The sequence below is a fragment of the Bufo bufo genome, chromosome 2 (assembly GCF_905171765.1).
Source record: "Bufo bufo chromosome 2, aBufBuf1.1, whole genome shotgun sequence".
Lineage (NCBI taxonomy): Eukaryota > Metazoa > Chordata > Amphibia > Anura > Bufonidae > Bufo > Bufo bufo.
The window spans coordinates 190,515,221-190,533,794 of record NC_053390.1 but is presented as its reverse complement, the minus strand read 5'-3'; the positions used below and the strand labels follow the sequence as shown (position 1 = coordinate 190,533,794).

The 18,574-nt window shown below is 41.1% G+C and overlaps 1 protein-coding gene across 1 annotated transcript in view; it reads left to right on the top strand.

Moving 5' to 3' along the window:
• The window catches only part of FBN2 (fibrillin 2), a 372,340-nt gene that overhangs the window by 195,908 nt on the left and 157,858 nt on the right, over positions 1-18,574 (top strand). The window contains exons 9-10 of the mRNA XM_040415981.1: positions 12,123-12,275; positions 13,333-13,524. Of these exons, the coding sequence (XP_040271915.1) occupies positions 12,123-12,275; positions 13,333-13,524 (345 nt within the window). The remainder of the gene's footprint in view (positions 1-12,122; positions 12,276-13,332; positions 13,525-18,574) is intronic.

The window sequence follows — 18,574 nt, the reverse complement described above, 5'->3', positions numbered from 1 at the left end:
TTATTGATGATGTGACTGCTGACAAAAGCAGCAGGATGAATTCTGAAGTGTTTCGGGCAATATTGTCTGTTCATATTCAGCCAAATGCTTCAGAACTCATTGGACGGTGCTTCACAGTGCAGATGGACAATGACCCAAAGCATACTGCAAAAGCAACCAAAGAGTTTTTTAAGGGAAAGAAGTGGAATGTTATGCAATGGCCAAGTCAATCACCTGACCTGAACCCGATTGAATATGCATTTCACTTGCTGAAGACAAAACTGAAGGGAAAATGCCCCAAGAACAAGCAGGAACTGAAGACAGTTGCAGTAGAGGCCTGGCAGAGCATCACCAGGGATGAGACCTGACTGTATGACTTTATATCAAGCTACAGTTTTCACCCCTGTAGACTTATCTGTAATTGTCAGTTTTCCCTAAGTTCAGCTCCAGAGTAGGCAGAGATTATCAGCTATCATGTCTCCCATACATTACATGCACAGATAAATGCAGATCCTGTGCTCCTATTTCTCAGAAGCACACTCTCAGAAACAGCAGCAATATGGGGGACATTGTATAGCAGTACTAAGCGGTGTTGCTGTGAAACAATCACTGGGATGAGACAGTAAAACCCTTACTAGGGCCAGGAGCATCTGCTTGTCTTTGCCACTTTCTTTCTACACCTACTCCCACCTTACTCCTCTTCATATACTTCTATAGGTAATAGCCAGGGTTGGCATGTGGGGTTGAAACAAGTGGGATCAACGTTATCTCCAACCCTGGCTCAGCTCCTGAGCTAGCTCTATATACTTCCTAGCGACCAATGACATACATGTATGTCACTGTAAGGGGTTAAATAATGGAAAATAAATGTAGAAACTAATAATATTAATTAGAGTCATTTTTTTTCTTTTTCTTATCCATCCAGCCCAGACCATTATGACAAGTTTTCTTGATGATTGCAGTTTACTGCCCAGACATCTTTGACCTCTCATTTCTGTAACCATCCACCAGCCTGTATGGCAATGCCCCCTATGAATCCCATTGCTACCATCAGTTCAGTGCTTCAGTGTGACCCATTGCCTACAAATACTAAATTGCCAATATTATAGTGCCTAAGGACATCAATGCAGATAAAAGCAGGAAGAATACCTAGATAGCTGCGTCCAATAGAAAACTTTTAGACCACATAATTCAGATCCCATACCAGACCCTTAAATTAATTTAAACTCTTGCACAGGCCACCTCAATGAATTCAGACACCTTACCAGAACCTCTAAATGAAATTCAATCCAAAACCAAATTCAAACTAAAAACCAGACCCCAAAATGAAATCAGACCTGAGTCCAGGCATCAGGTCTGACTCCTACAATTAAAGAGGACCTTTTTTTCTCTCCTGACATGCCTGTTTTAATACTTTCATGCATTCCCGTGTAATAACAATTCTGGAACATCTATTCTTATGCCTGTATGTTGTGCCATTCCTTTATTATTTATACCAGAAGTTATAATTGAATTGAATTAGCCTTCAGTAAGGGTACAGAGGGGAGGTAACCAGTTGGGAGTGTACCTGCACAGACTCACTCTATCCAATCAGTGCTACCATGTTCAGACTGTGCAGGTACACACCCCCAACTGGTTACCTCCCCTCTGTACCCTTACTGAAGGCTAATAGCAATTCAATTATAACTTCTAGTAGAATTAATAGAGGAATGGCACAACATACAGACATAAGAATAGATGTTCCAGAATTGTTATTACATGGGGAATTCTCAATTTCAGCTCAACATGGGGGGAAATTAGATGACTAATAATTAGCCAAAATAATTCAACTTAAGGAAATATGCAAATAATCATTATGTTGTCACTTATGTGATTGCATTTCATTGCATGTTTAGTGTTGTGTGTTCTGTGCTGTTAGGATGTTACATAATGGTTAATCTTAAAACAGAATGCCTTCTTATTGAAATTTTGACATCACTGCTCACCAGAAAATGCCATTGTACTGAAGTTACTTTCTCATGCTAAATACATTGATTACATAGGGTGATCAATATTAAGAATACATTTTCTTATTTATACCTTATAAGAATCCTTTATATTATGGGTGTGGGACCTTTTTGCTGCCGTGGGCCATTTAGGCTATTTTAACATCGTTTCGGGGCCATGCAAAATTCTTAACTTAAGAATTAGACTGCTATATTTGGTCAAACATATAATTAGATCAGACCCCCAAATCAGACCCCCAAGCTCCATCAGCCTCAGATCGCCCCCCCCCAACCTCCATCAGCCTCAGATCAGCCTCCCATCAGACCCCCCAGCCTACATCAGCCTCAGATCAGACCTCCCCAGCCTCAGATCAGACTCCCATCAGACCCCCCAGTCTCCATTAGCCTCAGATCAGACCCCCAAGCCCCCATCAGACTCAGATAAGAGCCCCAATCAGCCTCAGATCGACTTCCCAACCCCTATTAGACTTCCAAGTCCCCATCAGAGTCAGATCAGACCTCCAAATCAGATCTAATCAGTCTGAGATCGGTGCCCCCAGCATCACTCAGCCTTAGATTGGACCCCCCAAGGCCCCATCAGCCTCAGATCAGACCCCCAGATCAGATCTAATCAGTCTCAGATCGTACCCCCCTAGCCACAATCAGTCTTATATCAGACTCCCCAAACCCCATCAGCATCAGATAAGGCCCCCATCAGAGCTCAGATCAGACGTTACAAAAATATATTTGCTTTGCTTGATTCCGGTGGCGCTGCAGATCCAGGGCTCCCTGCTCCCGGCATGGCTTCTTCCAGGTCCCACTGTGTACTGTGACCTGACGGCACACAACGCCAGGTCATAGTGCACGCCTTCGTGCACTACGTCCTGACGCTGTGTGCGATCAGGACACAGAGCACAGCCGGACCTAGAAGAAGACCAGGGAGGGTGAGTACAGCCAGCGCAGTGCTGCCCTCACCTTCCTGTGCCTCCTGCATGCTAATGATGGTTTCCATAATGGAAGCGGTCATTAGCATTCAGACTATAAGACACACTGGCACTTTCCACAAATTTATGGTTTAAAAAAATACATTATTTTCTGTCGGGGGGGGGGGGGCAGGGAGCTAGGGGGCCATATGAAATGATTCCGCAGGCCACATACGGAGGTTCCACACCCCTGCTCTATACAATAACAAAATAAAATTGCTTTCTGGCCCCTGTGTTTCCATATGTATTGCTTTTCTAATTTCATTTTATAGAGGCAATTTTGTTGAAAAACGCTATGATTCATTCCATACTACAGTCAGAAATTCTACTCTGTGTCCATTATAACCCTCAATTGATTAGACTGTACATTAGAAATCCTATTATCATGTAGATGTCATAGAGATTTTTATCCCAGTGCATTAATTTCCTGCTTACTGGTAAACTGAACCCATTCATAATTCATAGATTTATGTAAAATACAAATTGTGGTCTGATCAAGCCCATTATTAGTGGCCACACTTTTATATGATGGAATCTGCTTTTCAGAATCATGAGTTAGATAAATTACCAGTGGCTTCGGAGCAGAGGTGTGGTGCACTGATGCATATTTCCTTTTTAGATATCATATTGTTGTCACAGCATTAACAGCTATAGTGATCATTTGTCCTAGTACAGCAGTGGTGATTGATGCATGTAAATGCAGCAAGTATCTCCACTGATGATCAGGCAATTATTGAGAGTCATTTCTAAATATCTACCAGGTAAAAGGACCTGTACAGTCATTTTATGTGTCCTGAGCAAGTAAAAGCAATAGATAGATAGATATATAGATAGATAGATAGATAGATAGATAGATAGCTCTCAGAGTTCCTTGGAGAGACAAGTATATAGTGTACATTGTTGTAGACATATTAATGGTTGTAATCCGCTCGCATCAAACTTTGTGTAAGGAAAGGCAAAAATCTCGACCGCAGTCAGCCAAAGGTGTTTTCATGTTAAGTTCTGCTGAGCAACTGCCCTCCCCCCTGCCCAGTTTGTTTCTTTTATTTACTCACAAAAGGTGTAAAAGGGGCTGGCCCATAACAAGGATGCAGGAAGTGATGACATACAGGAAGTGATGACATAGGAAGACAAGACACCATCATTTAGAATAACCTAGCCAACAAACACATGTATGCAATAATCTGCCATTACCACTGGAGTTAATTTTATCTTGCCTTGCTCAGTGATCAATGCCAGATAAAATTACTATGATCCTCATGCATGTTTATTTACAGGACAACTAAGCCAACACAAGAACAAAACCAATAACCCCAAAGAAAGATGGGAGACTCACATATAAAATATATGTAATTTATTAAGACATAACCAAATAACGAACAATATACAAGACATAAGGCACAGGTGTACAGGAGGGGGGGGGGGGGGGGCCCTCATGTAAGGAGGTCAGATACAATCTCTCTCCCAAACACCCAGCTGGCAGGGAAAAGAGGTCACAGCCCTAGGTATACATCAGCATGAAAATTGTGATAACTGTAGGTTCATTCAAAGTAACATGTACTGGTATGTATGCTGTATGCACAGAAAAAGTAAATGAAATGAAAAGATACAAATAGCACAAGGCAAACTAGCCCACCCACAGACCTGGGATTGCCGCATGAGGTATGCACATAGCCATTGAGCTGTATGATACAGACAGAGGCAAGTGTGCCAAGTGCAGATGGTAATAGGAATATAACAACTAACTGAGCAAAACAACAAAACATATATTACCCATGATATGCTGGACGCAGAGCGTGTGACCAAAAGCTGCACCTCGACGTACGTTTCACCTGGAGAGGCTTTGTCAGGAGGTAAAGTAACAAACTGAGTTTGTCCTTAAATGGTGTGGTCCACAGCTGGCAGCTAATTAGCGTATCCGCCCAGTGTTGCAGGGATGACATCATAAAGACACGCCACCCAGCTTACAGAGCAAGGCGAGGACAGCGTCATTATCTCCAGCGGCTGATCAGGCGCACTAGAGACAACAAACGCACGTTACTTTCGTTATATCGTTCTCTTAACAAATGCACCCACGCCAAGCCAATAAATACGCGTCTTGCGCGGGGGCCCTAGCCGGCGTCCATACATCAGCCAACAAAACACTGCTCTGCTGAACACATCAGTCTCCCCCGGCCCACAGCCCAGTGCTTAGCACATGGACCATTCGCTGACGGAGACCTCTGCGCCCAGCAGCTGTGACAGGACATACACGGGAATGGTTTACCCTGACACTGAGAGACATGATGACAATACACAATATATTAAATACACATCCTAATAAAATTTCCACAACAACATGCTTATAGACTTTGTATGAATCTGTATACCTATCTGAGGAGAACCAATCACATTTGAACACTTCTGCCCCTTTGCACCACAGACATACTGAAAAAAGTGTTTAAAATGCTCAAATGTTGTGCAAAGCATGTACGCCAGTTTTTTGTGAAAATGATTGCAGAATAGGGGTGCATTTTGATTAGTAAATCTCCCTGAATGGATGCCAACTGCTGTACCTGTTTGGAATGCTTTATTTTAAGTATATGATATTGCTTTTTAAAATTTTCCTATAAATACATTAGTTTAAATAAATAATGCATGACAATAAATGAAATCTGTGATGAAAATCTGCAGAGAGAGAGAGAGAGAACACATCCAGGCAATCAAACTGGACCAAAATCAAATTTTACAATGCTCATCTCTACAAGCTATATTTATCAATAAAATCAGTCTGTAAATGTGAAATATAAATTAATATATGCATGGTTTATCTAGTTTGTCCTTAGATAAACCTTACATCGCTCCTCTGGACTTCATCACTTCTCAGGTCAACTGAGGTTATTCATACAGGAAAACCCTTAGTCACTATGATTTATCCGATATACAAATGCATTAAATGAATATAAACAACATAAAGGAACATTCGGAAAGAACCTTGATATTTTTTTTCTCACCAAGCAGAGGAGATCTAAAAACAAGGACAAGGAGCATTAGTTTTCAGCTGTGGTTGGTGACTGCTATTACACACCACTTTGTTGAAAGCTGTCTACTGTAATAATGTTGGTTTGGAAGTCGACCAGAAAGATTTTATAATATGCAACGATTCAGTTGTTAAAGATTGAGAATCAGCATTGTTGCAAGTGCCCTGGTGCTGACAGATGGAGATCTTAAACACTGGGACATGATACCTTGTGCTGACACAGAGCTATATCACAAGTGGTCTTATAAATTGCTGTCATTTATTTTACCTCAGTTAGTATAAAATTGAAATATGACTGCAAACATTCTCATTTTGGCTTCCTAAGCAAGGATTTGGATACATTACTTATAATTTTCAGTCAAAGAAAAAATGCTAAACACACATTTAGATTCAAGAATGTTATGCAAAAGACAAAATCAATCTGGTTTATTTTTTAATTAGATCTGAAGTTGCATGTAACTAAAATTATATATATATATATATATATATATATATATACAGTACAGACCAAAAGTTTGGACACACCTTCTCATTCAAAGAGTTTTCTTTATTTTCATGACTATGAAAATTGTAGATTCACACTGAAGGCATCAAAACTATGAATTAACACATGTGGAATTATATACATAACAAACAAGTGTGAAACAACTGAAAATATGTCATATTCTAGGTTCTTCAAAGTAGCCACCTTTTGCTTTGATTACTGCTTTGCACACTCTTGGCATTCTCTTGATGAGCTTCAAGAGGTAGTCCCTTGAAATGGTTTTCACTTCACAGGTGTGCCCTGTCAGGTTTAATAAGTGGGATTTCTTGCCTTATAAATGGGGTTGGGACCATCAGTTGCGTTGAGGAGAAGTCAGGTGGATACACAGCTGATAGTCTTACTGAATAGACTGTTAGAATTTGTATTATGGCAAGAAAAAAGCAGCTAAGTAAAGAAAAACGAGTGGCCATCATTACTTTAAGAAATGAAGGTCAGTCAGTCAGCCGAAAAATTGGGAAAACTTTGAAAGTAAGGGCTATTTGACCATGAAGGAGAGTGATGGGGTGCTGCGCCAGATGACCTGGCCTCCACAGTCACCAGACCTGAACCCAATCGAGATGGTTTGGGGTGAGCTGGACCGCAGAGTGAAGGCAAAAGGGCCAACAAGTGCTAAGCATCTCTGGGAACTCCTTCAAGACTGTTGGAAGAGCATTTCAGGGGACTACCTCTTGAAGCTCATGAAGAGTGTGCAAAGCAGTAATCAAAGCAAAAGGTGACTACTTTGAAGAACCTAAAAGATATAGTGGTTTTTGAACCCTATTTGCGGCGCTGAAAACAGGAGGCAGATTCTCGTGAAGTATTTTTTTAAAAATTGGATAGCTTGTTTATTCTTTTGTCAACGCGTTTCAAGGGCGCACAGCCCTCTTCGTCAGGACAATAAAAGCATATGCTTTTATTGTCCTGACGAAGAGGGCTGTGCGCCCTTGAAACGCGTTGACAAAAGAATAAACAAGCTATCCAATTTTTAAAAAAATACTTCACGAGAATCTGCCTCCTGTTTTCAGCGCCGCAAATAGGGTTCAAAAACCACTATATCTTTTATCTTCATTCTTATTTCTCCTGCCACCGTCTGGGGCAGAGAAAAAGGAACCCTTGGCAGCAGTACAGGACCCCGCATGCTGGACGGGAGAATACCAGCACAAGCTTTCTACAGTTGTTGTGGCTTCACACAACAACATACGGTAAGCGCTTCTTGTATACAGTGCGTTCAAACCAAATATACAGCCACACACACGAGGCGCGGCCTCCTGTCTCTTTCTTCTCTCCTTTTCTCTACTTTGAAGAACCTAGAATATGACATATTTTCAGTTGTTTCACACTTGTTTGCTATGTATAATTCCACATGTGTTACTTCATAGTTTTGATGCCTTCATAGTCATGAAAATAAAGAAAACTCTTTGAATGAGAAGGTGTGTCCAAAATTTTGGTCTGTACTGTATATACCTGTGTGTACCATATTTTTTGCCCTATTAGATACACCTGGCCATAAGATGTACATAGGCTTTAGAGAAGGAAAATAAGGAAAAAAATATTTTTCATTAGACCTCAGATCAGACCACCAATCAGACCCCTAATGTTAATCAGACCTCAGCTTAGAGACCCAATGAACCCCCCAATGTTAATCAGACTTCAGATCAAACCCCCAGTGTTAATAATACCCCCAATTGGGCCTCAGATCAGATCCCCAACGTGAATAAAACCTCAGATCAGACCCCCACTGTGAAAAAGACCTCCATTCAGACCTCAGATTATACCCCTAATGTGAATAAGACCTTATATAAGACCCACAATGTGAATATGACCCCCAATCATACCTCAGATCAATTCCCAGGTTAATAAGACAAAAATCTATTTACTTCTCCTGCTCCGGACACTGTCGCCACTCCTGTGATCCAGCGCTCTTCCTGGTCTTTGTGCCACGCTGTGCTGCTGTGACCTGAACTTATTAGTACTGACACACTGACATTTAAAAAAAATTACAATATGTATATTATAAGATTTTAGAGTCCAAAGTCAGGTCAGGCAGAGGGGTTCAGCCACCTCAACCCAGTGGCGTAGCGTGGGTTGCCAACACCCAGGGCAAGACATGTTTTGCGCCCCCCCAACCTGTGGACACACCCCTTTTTACAGATAACGTAGCAGTCCTATGTAACACCACAGATAACACAGTGATAACTCTGAGTACAGATAATATAGTAGATGGGTGTGAGCCCCCAGAATACAGAACATGCACAGTGTGACCTGAAGTCTGGGGCAAGGATGCGGCAGGGTGGGCCACATTCTCAATCCACCCCCCAACCCTACCGTGAAACAAATATGTGTTTGGACATTACATACATTACTACAAAATATACAGTCTAATACAGCACCACATACCTCATCCATCCAGTGACATCTCCTGTGATGTAGACTTTCCTCAACTTCTTTATTCGGAGATAAGACCGCCATGATACCTTCTTTCAGCGGCGTCTCATCTCTGCAGAGTTTTATTATTATTAGTTATTATTATTATTATATATAATTGCCCCCTCTGTATAATGTATAATGGCCCCCTCTGTATAATGTATAATGGACCCTCTGTAATATTAGGATATATAATGGGCCATTATACAGTGGTCCGTCAAGTTACAATATTAATTGCTTCCAGGATGACTATTGTATGTTGAAACCATTGTAAGTTGAGTAATTGGTTCCAAAGCCCAAAAATGTTATTCAAAACAGATAAAACAAGTCCTTACATGTAACAGTCAGGAATAGCGGCAAACTAGCAACTGATACAGTTATTTTACCAGAGAAGTGGCCTTGATTGGGTGGATCTGAGTCTCAGACATTGTATGTTGAGTCTGGTTTCAACTTACGATAGGTCAGAAAAGACCATTGTATATTGAAACTATTGTATCCTGAGGCCATTGTATCTTGAGGGACCACTGTATATCCTAATAATACAGAGGGGGCCATTATATATTATAATAATACTGGGGGGGTCATTATATATAATAATTATACAGAGGGGCCATTATATATATATATATATTTATAAATATATAAATACTCACCTCTCTTCATCGCCTCTTGTAGCCTTTGCTTGGGCATCCCAGCGCAGGCGGCCATTATTAACGGGCCCTCTGTATAATTATAATATATAATGGCCCCTCTGCATAATATATAATGGTCCCCCTGTATAATTATTATATATAATGGCCCCTTTTTATAATATATAATGGCCCCTCTGTATAATATATAATGTCCCCTATGTATAATATATAATGGCCCCTCTTTATAATATACAGTATAATGGCCCCTCTTTATAATATATATTGGCCCCTCTGTATAATATGTAATTGCCCCTCTTGTAATGGACCCCATTCTTTCCCCCACCTCCATAGTGCCCCCAGTATGGCCCCTAGTACTTACATAAAAAATAAAAAAAATACTCACCTCTCTTTATCGCCTCTTGTAGCATTTGCTTGGGCGTCTCGGTCCAGGCGGTCAGGAACATATCACCGTGCCCTCCTGCGCCGCGTCATCAAGTCATCTCACGAGACCCGGCGCAGGAGGTCACGGTGATGCAATTGCGATCTCCTGCGCTATTCCACTGCTTCAGGCCTGGCCTGAAGCTTATGAGGCAGAACGGAGGGGATGGGAGCCATAGGCTTCCATCACCTTCATTCTGCTGCCTGGCGTCGCCTACAATTTGGCGCCCAGGGCAATGGCCCCCCCGACCCCCCCCCCCCCCCCACACCCCATGCTATGCCACTGCCTCAAACAATAACTTGCAAGCCTTGCACTATTAATAACAAGATACTAAAAATTTTAAATGATATTATCCTGGGAGACAAGAACAGACTGCTTTACATCATGTAACTGTTAAATAACCATTACAGAGATGAAAATTTAGCTGGAAAAATGTTTTTGGAACAAGGGCTCATAAAGACCCATTTCTGGAAGTCTGAACCACTATAAATATATTACAAATCTTAAAGGGGATTACCAAGACTTTAATACTGATGACCTATCCTCAGGCCTTCTTGCAGCTTAGCGTAGGCCATGTGACATCACGTTCATCAGTCACATGGCTTCGGCGCAGCTCAGCCCCATTGAAGTGAGCTGTGATACCAAGCACTGCCACTGTAGAGGATAGGTCATTAAAAAATAAACAATTTTATAAACAGTTGTTTTTCCAATTAAACAGTTATAATATGTTCATATGATATATCAGAAAATGTTAATTGCTGGGGATCCAGACCCTGAGATCGACCTGGTCCTTACTGTAAATGGAGCACAGAATTTATGTTTTTGGAAAGTTCCAACATAAAGAGAGCAAATAAAAGGATTCTCCAGGAATGATTTGGAGGGAACCTATCACCTCTACTATGCTGCCCTCTCTGAGTGACAGACCAGCTGATTTTAGTAGACTATAACTTTGGGGCTAGAATTCAGTACTTCTAGAGTATTACCAGGGTGAACCAACGTCATGAGGGAGATGAGTCAGATGAGACTTTGGGCCCACTCTCCTCCTCCACATACACACTACGCAGTGGCACTTGTATATGTTACACGTTGATGAGTTTTCCTGTCAGGCTGCTCAGCCGTGATGGCATATAATAGACAGGATCACATCATTACTATCTATTGTAGAGCAGTGTAGTGTCTAGTGAGGCTTGTCTCCTCACCCCCCTAGGCAGCTCTGCACATGGAGACAACCAGTCCTGCTCACATTCTAGAACCAACCAGTACTTCAGACCACAATAATCATTATCCTAAGGGGTCTAGTAAATCATGCAACAAAACCTATAATAGAACCAACCAATAACCTCACAATAATACGCATGAGATAATATATAAAATAGAACACAAAAATGTACTAAACATAATTAGACATGTACATGTCTAATTATGTTTAATACATTTTTGTGTTATATTTTATATATTATCTCATGCGTATTATTGTGAGGTTATTGGTTGGTTCTATTATAGGTTTTGCTGCTCACATTCAAGGACAGGTTGCTGGCGGCCATTTGAAATAATTTTCAGAGAACCCCTTTAAGGAGAGTGAGACTATGCATGCTCAACCTACCCTCCTTAGAAGGGATACACTAAAATTGGCCTCTGCTGAATTGACTGACGATTTTCCCCTGTGCTGTTGAAATGTCATAAATCATTTCATGAGGAAACCTCTTTAGCTTTTTATTTAAAGCTAGGGGCTAATCCTAAGGTATGAACAAGTATAAAGGAACAACTTGTACTTATCTTCTTTTTCATATCTACCATCTTTTGGCTAGTTAAAACCCATCCAAAAGGTGTATTAAAAGCATTACTGTGTGAGCATGGCCTCAGTGTTACCTCGCCACTTTCTGAGACCAGCATACTCAAAAGTAAGCTGTTTTGTGCAACTTATGACTGACTCTACATTTGTGGTGTAGGAATTGTGGTTTTATATGTACTGTGTATTAGTGTTTTTGCAGCTGATGTTATGTGGTTCCAAATACGGTACTAGTTTCCCAGTGCAGCTGTATGTCCACACAAGCTTCTAGTAAAGGCATTGCTGACTTATTTTCTATTGCTAAATGATTGTAATGAATTTCTTTTGGCTTTTTTTTTCTTTTGCATAGATCAGAGATCTGGTGCTTGCTTCTCCAGCCTGATAAATGGACGCTGTGCGCAGGAGATAACAGGCCGATTTACAAAAATGCAGTGTTGTTGTGAATCTGGTCGTTGTTGGGCGCTGGGGACCTTACCGGAGTTGTGTCCAGTCAGAGGCTCTGGTAAGTGTGAACGCTCTAGTCAAGTAATTCCTTAATATGTTTAATCATATATCAAAGCATACATGAGTGAGCGTAAATTTAAATCAATATAGTACACTTCATACCACATCTTTTCCTCCAAAATAAGTAGAGTATATATAAAATAGAGAAGGTTCCATAGGAAAGATTAAAGGGGTTATTTGGTGGATAGAAAATTCTTATAAATGGGGAAAAATGGTTTAAAAAAAATAATACAAGTAATACTCACCTCACTGACTCCGCTGTAACCATTCTGATGCTTCCCGGGTACTCTGCTGGTCTATACTTTCTGGTACCACTTGACATGCAAGAAATGTCCACTCCTCCTAACCCTCCTCCTAATTCCTAAGGAGCATTTCCTGTATGTCCAGAGGGGGCAGGAGGCATTGGGATTTATTAAGGTGAGTATTCAAGTATTTGGTTTTATCTTACAATGCCAAGCCTTTAAAAAAATTATGTATATATGCCCGAACTCCATTATTCCTGAACCTGTCGTCCAAAATAGAAGGGTTTATTTTCTACTCCATTATGGCTCTTTGGCCAATAATCACCCCTTTCCCTCCTTTGCTTGCTAACAACGTAGTTCTTCTGAACAGGAGCATCTTGCACCCAAAAGCAAAAGGCCCACTTCGATGGCCCAGGCTACTTTGTAGAAAACGATATATCTGTCTGGGCCTTACATTTAGCATTTAATGGTGAAATCTGGTCTAAAATAAAAATTTGTATTTATTCATCTGTCCTGATAAGAAGCATCTAGATTCCATGTGAATTTTTGATTAAACCTAGACTGAGCCTGACACTATATCTGCTGTCATAGGTTGTTGTCTTCATGTATATTTAAATATAACCAAATTGCTCATAAACTAGATTATCTCATATCTTCATATTATAAAATCATAACACGAAGCACTAAAAGAATTCCACCATTACCTGTATGGATCAAGCTTACATGCTATATGATACTTTCATGGCTACTTGATAATAATAGTGAAATATTTTTAAGTATGAATATTGAAATTAATTGTATTTCTCTCACCAGATGACTACCGAAGGCTTTGCATTGAGGGTGTTCCATTTGGGGGTCCAAGACCTGGAGGTCCAAATGTATTCGGCCCCAATGTGTTTGGCCCTGGAAATGGATATATTCCTGTACCTGGTGGCAATGGATTTCCTCCCATTGTAGGGGGAACAGGCATAGATGGAGCAGGCACTGGCGGCAATGGAGGTGTTGGTGAGTTGGAATGGAATATTCTGATTGAATGCTGGATAAAAAAGTGAGTTGCATAGGCATTATGTCATCTGATTAGGACATGAAAAGTGGAAAACTCTGAAAACTAATTAAGTTGCTGGCACTTAGATTGTACATCAATATTGTTTGGAAATGCAAATCTTAATCCAACAGCTATCCCCCCACCACCATTAAAAGGATCTGCCGCGCAGGCAAGCATTCTTAATGAGAGAAGGAAATAAACCTCTGTCACATATCTCTGGTAGCAGCTTATCACTGATGAGAATAATTGGAATAAGCATTTTGTAATCCAACATCCCCGACCTTTCTATCCCCCAGCGTCCATCATGAGAGAGGCGTGGCAAGATCATACACACTGGATGGTTGGCCAATCCCAAAGAAATTGGCCGATTTGCCCCAGTTTCATGTAGTTTTTATGGCCTCCTTTAGTTGACACATAAGTAATAAGCACATTGTATATTTATGATATGAAAACTTGAAAAATAAAATAATATTAATGTGCAATTTCTTTTTGATATAACACTTTACTGCACTGATATTTGTAGTATATCAGTATATAGATATTTTCATCGCTACAGCATAATCAATACACAATGGCAAGGTCTAAAAATAGTCCTTTGTATTGTTCTCCAAAGGAAGTATGAACAGCTATGCCTAGGTATGCATCCCAGGCACACTAAATTTAGATTTTAGGTCACAGATTAATGATAATATCAGCAAAACATATCTTTCACAGAGAAGCATCTTTTCTGTAGTTATTAACTTACAGAAAAATTAAATAATGAAAATGTATAATGGAATTTCAAGTGCTACAAAGACTGCTTTGCTCCTGTCTATTCCTATGTGCTCTGTTAGGGCATTCGGGCATCACACAGTGAGTGGTACACTCTATTAGCCAGCATACAAAGAGGGAGCTGAGCTGCAGTATACTGCTGTACGCATCAGGTCAATACACAGTAGATGAAGCCTTCTGACTCTAACACTGTTTTATTTCCCTCACCAGTTGCTGCCAAAAACAGCTGCTCGGTGTGGGTTCCAGGTGTTGGAACCCTAATGATCTGGTACTGAAGATCTATCCTGAGGATAGATTATCAATATCTACAGTCGTGGCCAAAAGTTTTGATAATGACACAAATATTAGTTTTCACGAAGTTTGCTGCTAAACTGCTTTTAGATCTTTGTTTCAGTTGTTTCTGTGATGTAGTGAAATATAATTACACGCACTTTATACGTTTCAAAGGCTTTTATCGACAATTACATCACATTTATGCAAAGTGTCAGTATTTGCAGTGTTGGCCCTTCTTTTTCAGGACCTCTGCAATTCGACTGGGCATGCTCTCAATCAACTTCTGGGCCAATTCCTGACTGATAGCAACCTATTCTTTCATAATCACTTCTTGAAGTTTGTCATAATTAGTGGGTTTTTGTTTGTCCACCCGCCTCTTGAGGATTGACCACAAGTTCTCAATGGGATTAAGATCTGGGGAGTTTCCAGGCCATGGACCCAAAATGGCAACGTTTTGGTCCCCGAGCCACTTAGTTATCACTTTTGCCTTATGGCAAAGTGCTCCATCGTGCTGGAAAATGCATTGTTCTTCACCAAACTGTTGTTGGATTGTTGGAAGAAGTTACTGTTGGAGGGTGTTTTGGTACCATTCTTTATTCATGGCTGTGTTTTTGGGCAAAATTGTGAGTGAGCCCACTCCCTTGGATGAGAAGCAACCCCACACATGAATGGTCTAAGGATGCTTTACTGTTGGCATGACACAGGACTGATGGTAGAGCTCACCTTTTCTTCTCCGGACAAGCCTTTTTCCAGATGCCCCAAACAATCGGAAAGAGGCTTCATCAGAGAATATGACTTTGCCCCAGTCCTCAGAAGTCCATTCACCATACTTTCTGCAGAAGATCAATCTGTCCCTGATGTTTTTTTTGGAGAGAAGTGGCTTCTTTGCTGGCCTTATTGACACCAGACCATCTTCCAAAAGTCTTCGCCTCACTGTGTGTGCAGATACGCTCACACCTGCCTGCTGCCATTCCTGAGCAAGCTCTGCACTGGTGGCACTCCAATCCTGCAGCTGAATCCTCTTTAGGAGACGATCCTGGCGCTTGCTGGACTTTCTTGGACGCCCTGAAGCCTTCTTAACAAGAATTGAACCTCTTTCCTTAAAGTTCTTGATGATCCTATAAATTGTTGATTGAGGTGCAATCTTAGTAGCCACAATATCCTTGCCTGTGAAGCCATTTTTATGCAACGCAATGATGGCTGCACGGGTTTCTTTGCAGGTCACCATGGTTAACAATGGAAGAACAATGATTTCAAGCATCACCCTCCTTTTAACATGTCAAGTCTGCCATTTTAACCCAATCAGCCTGACATAATGATCTCCAGCCTTGTGCTCGTCAACATTCTCACCTGAGTTAACAAGACGATTACTGAAATGATTTCAGCAGATCCTTTAACCCCTTAAGGACCCAGGAAGTACCGGTACGCCCTATTTCCCGAGTCCTCAAGGACCCAGGACGTACCGGTACGTCCTGACTTAAAATCTGTATTCCAGCGCCCCAGGGGTTAATCGGAATGGGATTTCGGCTGAAATCATTCAGCCGGCATCCCGTAACAATGCAGGAGGGGGTCATTTGACCCCCCGTATCGGCGATCGCAGCAAACCGCAGGTCAATTCAGACCTGCGGTTTGCTGCGCTTTTTGCAGTTTCTGATCCCCGCGGATCAGAAACTTTAGAGTGGCTAAAATCAATATTTTGCACCCCCCCCTGCACCCCTGCACGATTTTATGCCGGCGGGTGGTGCGGGGGGGGGTGTCGCAGGCGGTGGGGGCGTTGCGGGAGGCGGGCGGTGCGGCAGGCGGGATCGCGATCGCCCGCCCGCCTCCCCATGAACGATCGTTGGCTTCTAGTGGGTATACCAGGGTGCCAGCACATTGCTGGCACCCTGGTATAAACGGCTGACATCTGTGCAGATGCCAGCCGTTTAACCCTTTCCATACCGCGGTCCGTAAAAAGTTAACTGTCATCAGTCAGGGAGCTCCCTCCCTCTCCATCGGGGGGCTGCTGTGCCTTTGCAGCCCCCCGATGGAGAGGAAGAGAGCCCCCAGAGAGCCCCCCTCAGCCCTGTGCTTACCCTTCCCCGTCTGCGAAGTTGTGGCAGACGGGGAAGGTTCCCATGGCAACAGGACGCCTGCTGTCCATGGTGCTGAACAGATCTGTGCTAAAAGCATAGATCTGTTCAGTGTAAGTAAAATACAGCACAGAACAATATATATTGTACTGTACTGTATTATACAGACATCAGACCCACTGGATCTTCAAGAACCAAGTGGGTCTGGGTCACAAAAATGTAAAAAAAACATTTATCACTGAATAAAAATAAAAAAAATAAAATACACTACACATATTTACACATATTAGGTATCGCCGCGTCCGTAACGACCTGATCTATAAAACGGTCATGTTACTTTCTCCGCATGGTGAACGCCATAAAAATAAAAAAATTAAAACTATGAGAAAATTGAAATTTTGCCCACCTTACTTCCCAAAAAAGGTAATAAAAGTGATCAAAAAAGTTGCATGTATGCCAAAATAGTAACAATCAAACCGTCATCTCATCCCGCAAAAAATGAGACCCTACTCAAGATAATCGCCCAAAAACTGAAAAAACTATGGCTCTTAGACGATGGAAGCACTAAAACATGATTTTTTTTGTTTCAAAAATGAAATCATTGTGTAAAACTTACATAAATAAAAAAAAAGTATACATATTAGGTATCACCGCATCCGTATCGACCGGCTCTATAAAAATATCACATGACCTAACCCCTCAGGTGACCACCGTAAAAAAATAAAAACAAAAACGGTGTAAAACAAGCAATTTTTTGCCATCTTACGTCACAAAAAGTGTAATAGCGAGCGATCAAAAAGTCATATGCACCCCAAAATAGTGCCAATCAACCTGTCATCTCATCCCACAAAAAATGAGACCCTACTCAAGATAATCCCCCAAAAACTGAAAAAACTATGGCTCTTAGACTATGGAGACACTAAAACATTTTTTTGGTTTTAAAAATGAAGTTATTGTATAAAACTTACATAAATAAAAAAAATTGTATACATATTAGGTATCGCCGCGTCCGTGACAACCTGCTCTATAAAATTACCACATGATAAAACCTGTCAGATGAATGTTGTAAATAACAAAAAAAAAAACGTGCCAAAAAAGCTATTTCTTGTTACCTTGCTGCACAAAAAGTGTAATATAGAGCAACCAAAAATCATATGTACCCTAAAATAGTACCAACAAAACTGCTACCCTATCCCGTAGTTTCTAAAATGGAGTCACTTTTTTGGAGTTTCTACTCTAGGGGTGCATCAGGGGGACTTCAAATGGGACATTGTGTCAAAAAACCAGTCCAGCAAAATCTGCCTTCCAAAAACCGTATGGCATTCTTTTCCTTCTGCGCCCTGCCGTGTGCCCGTACAGCGGTTTACGACCACATATGGGGTGTTTCTGTAAACTACAGAATAAGGGCCATAAATAATGAGTTTTGTTTGGCTGTTAACCCTTGCTTTGTAACTGGAAAAAAAAATTAAAATGGAAAATCTGCCAAAAATGTGAAATTTTGAAATTGTGTCTCTATTTTCCATTAAATCTTGTGCAACACCTAAAGGGTTAACAAAGTTTGTAAAATCAGTTTTGAATAGCTTGAAGGGTGTAGTTTTTTAGATGGGGTCACTTTTATGGAATTTCTAATCTAGGGGTGCATCAGGGGGGCTTCAAATGGGACATGGTGTCAAAAAACCAGTCCAGCAAAACCTGCCTTCCAAAAACCAAACCGCGCACCTTTCACTCTACGCCCTACTGTGTGGCCGTACAGTAGTTTACGGTCACATTTGGGGTGTTTCTGTAAACAGCAGAGTCAGGGCAATAAAGATACAGTCTTGTTTGGCTGTTAACCCTTGCTTTGTTAGTGGAAAAAATGGGTTAAAATTGAAAATTAGGCAATAAAATGAAATTC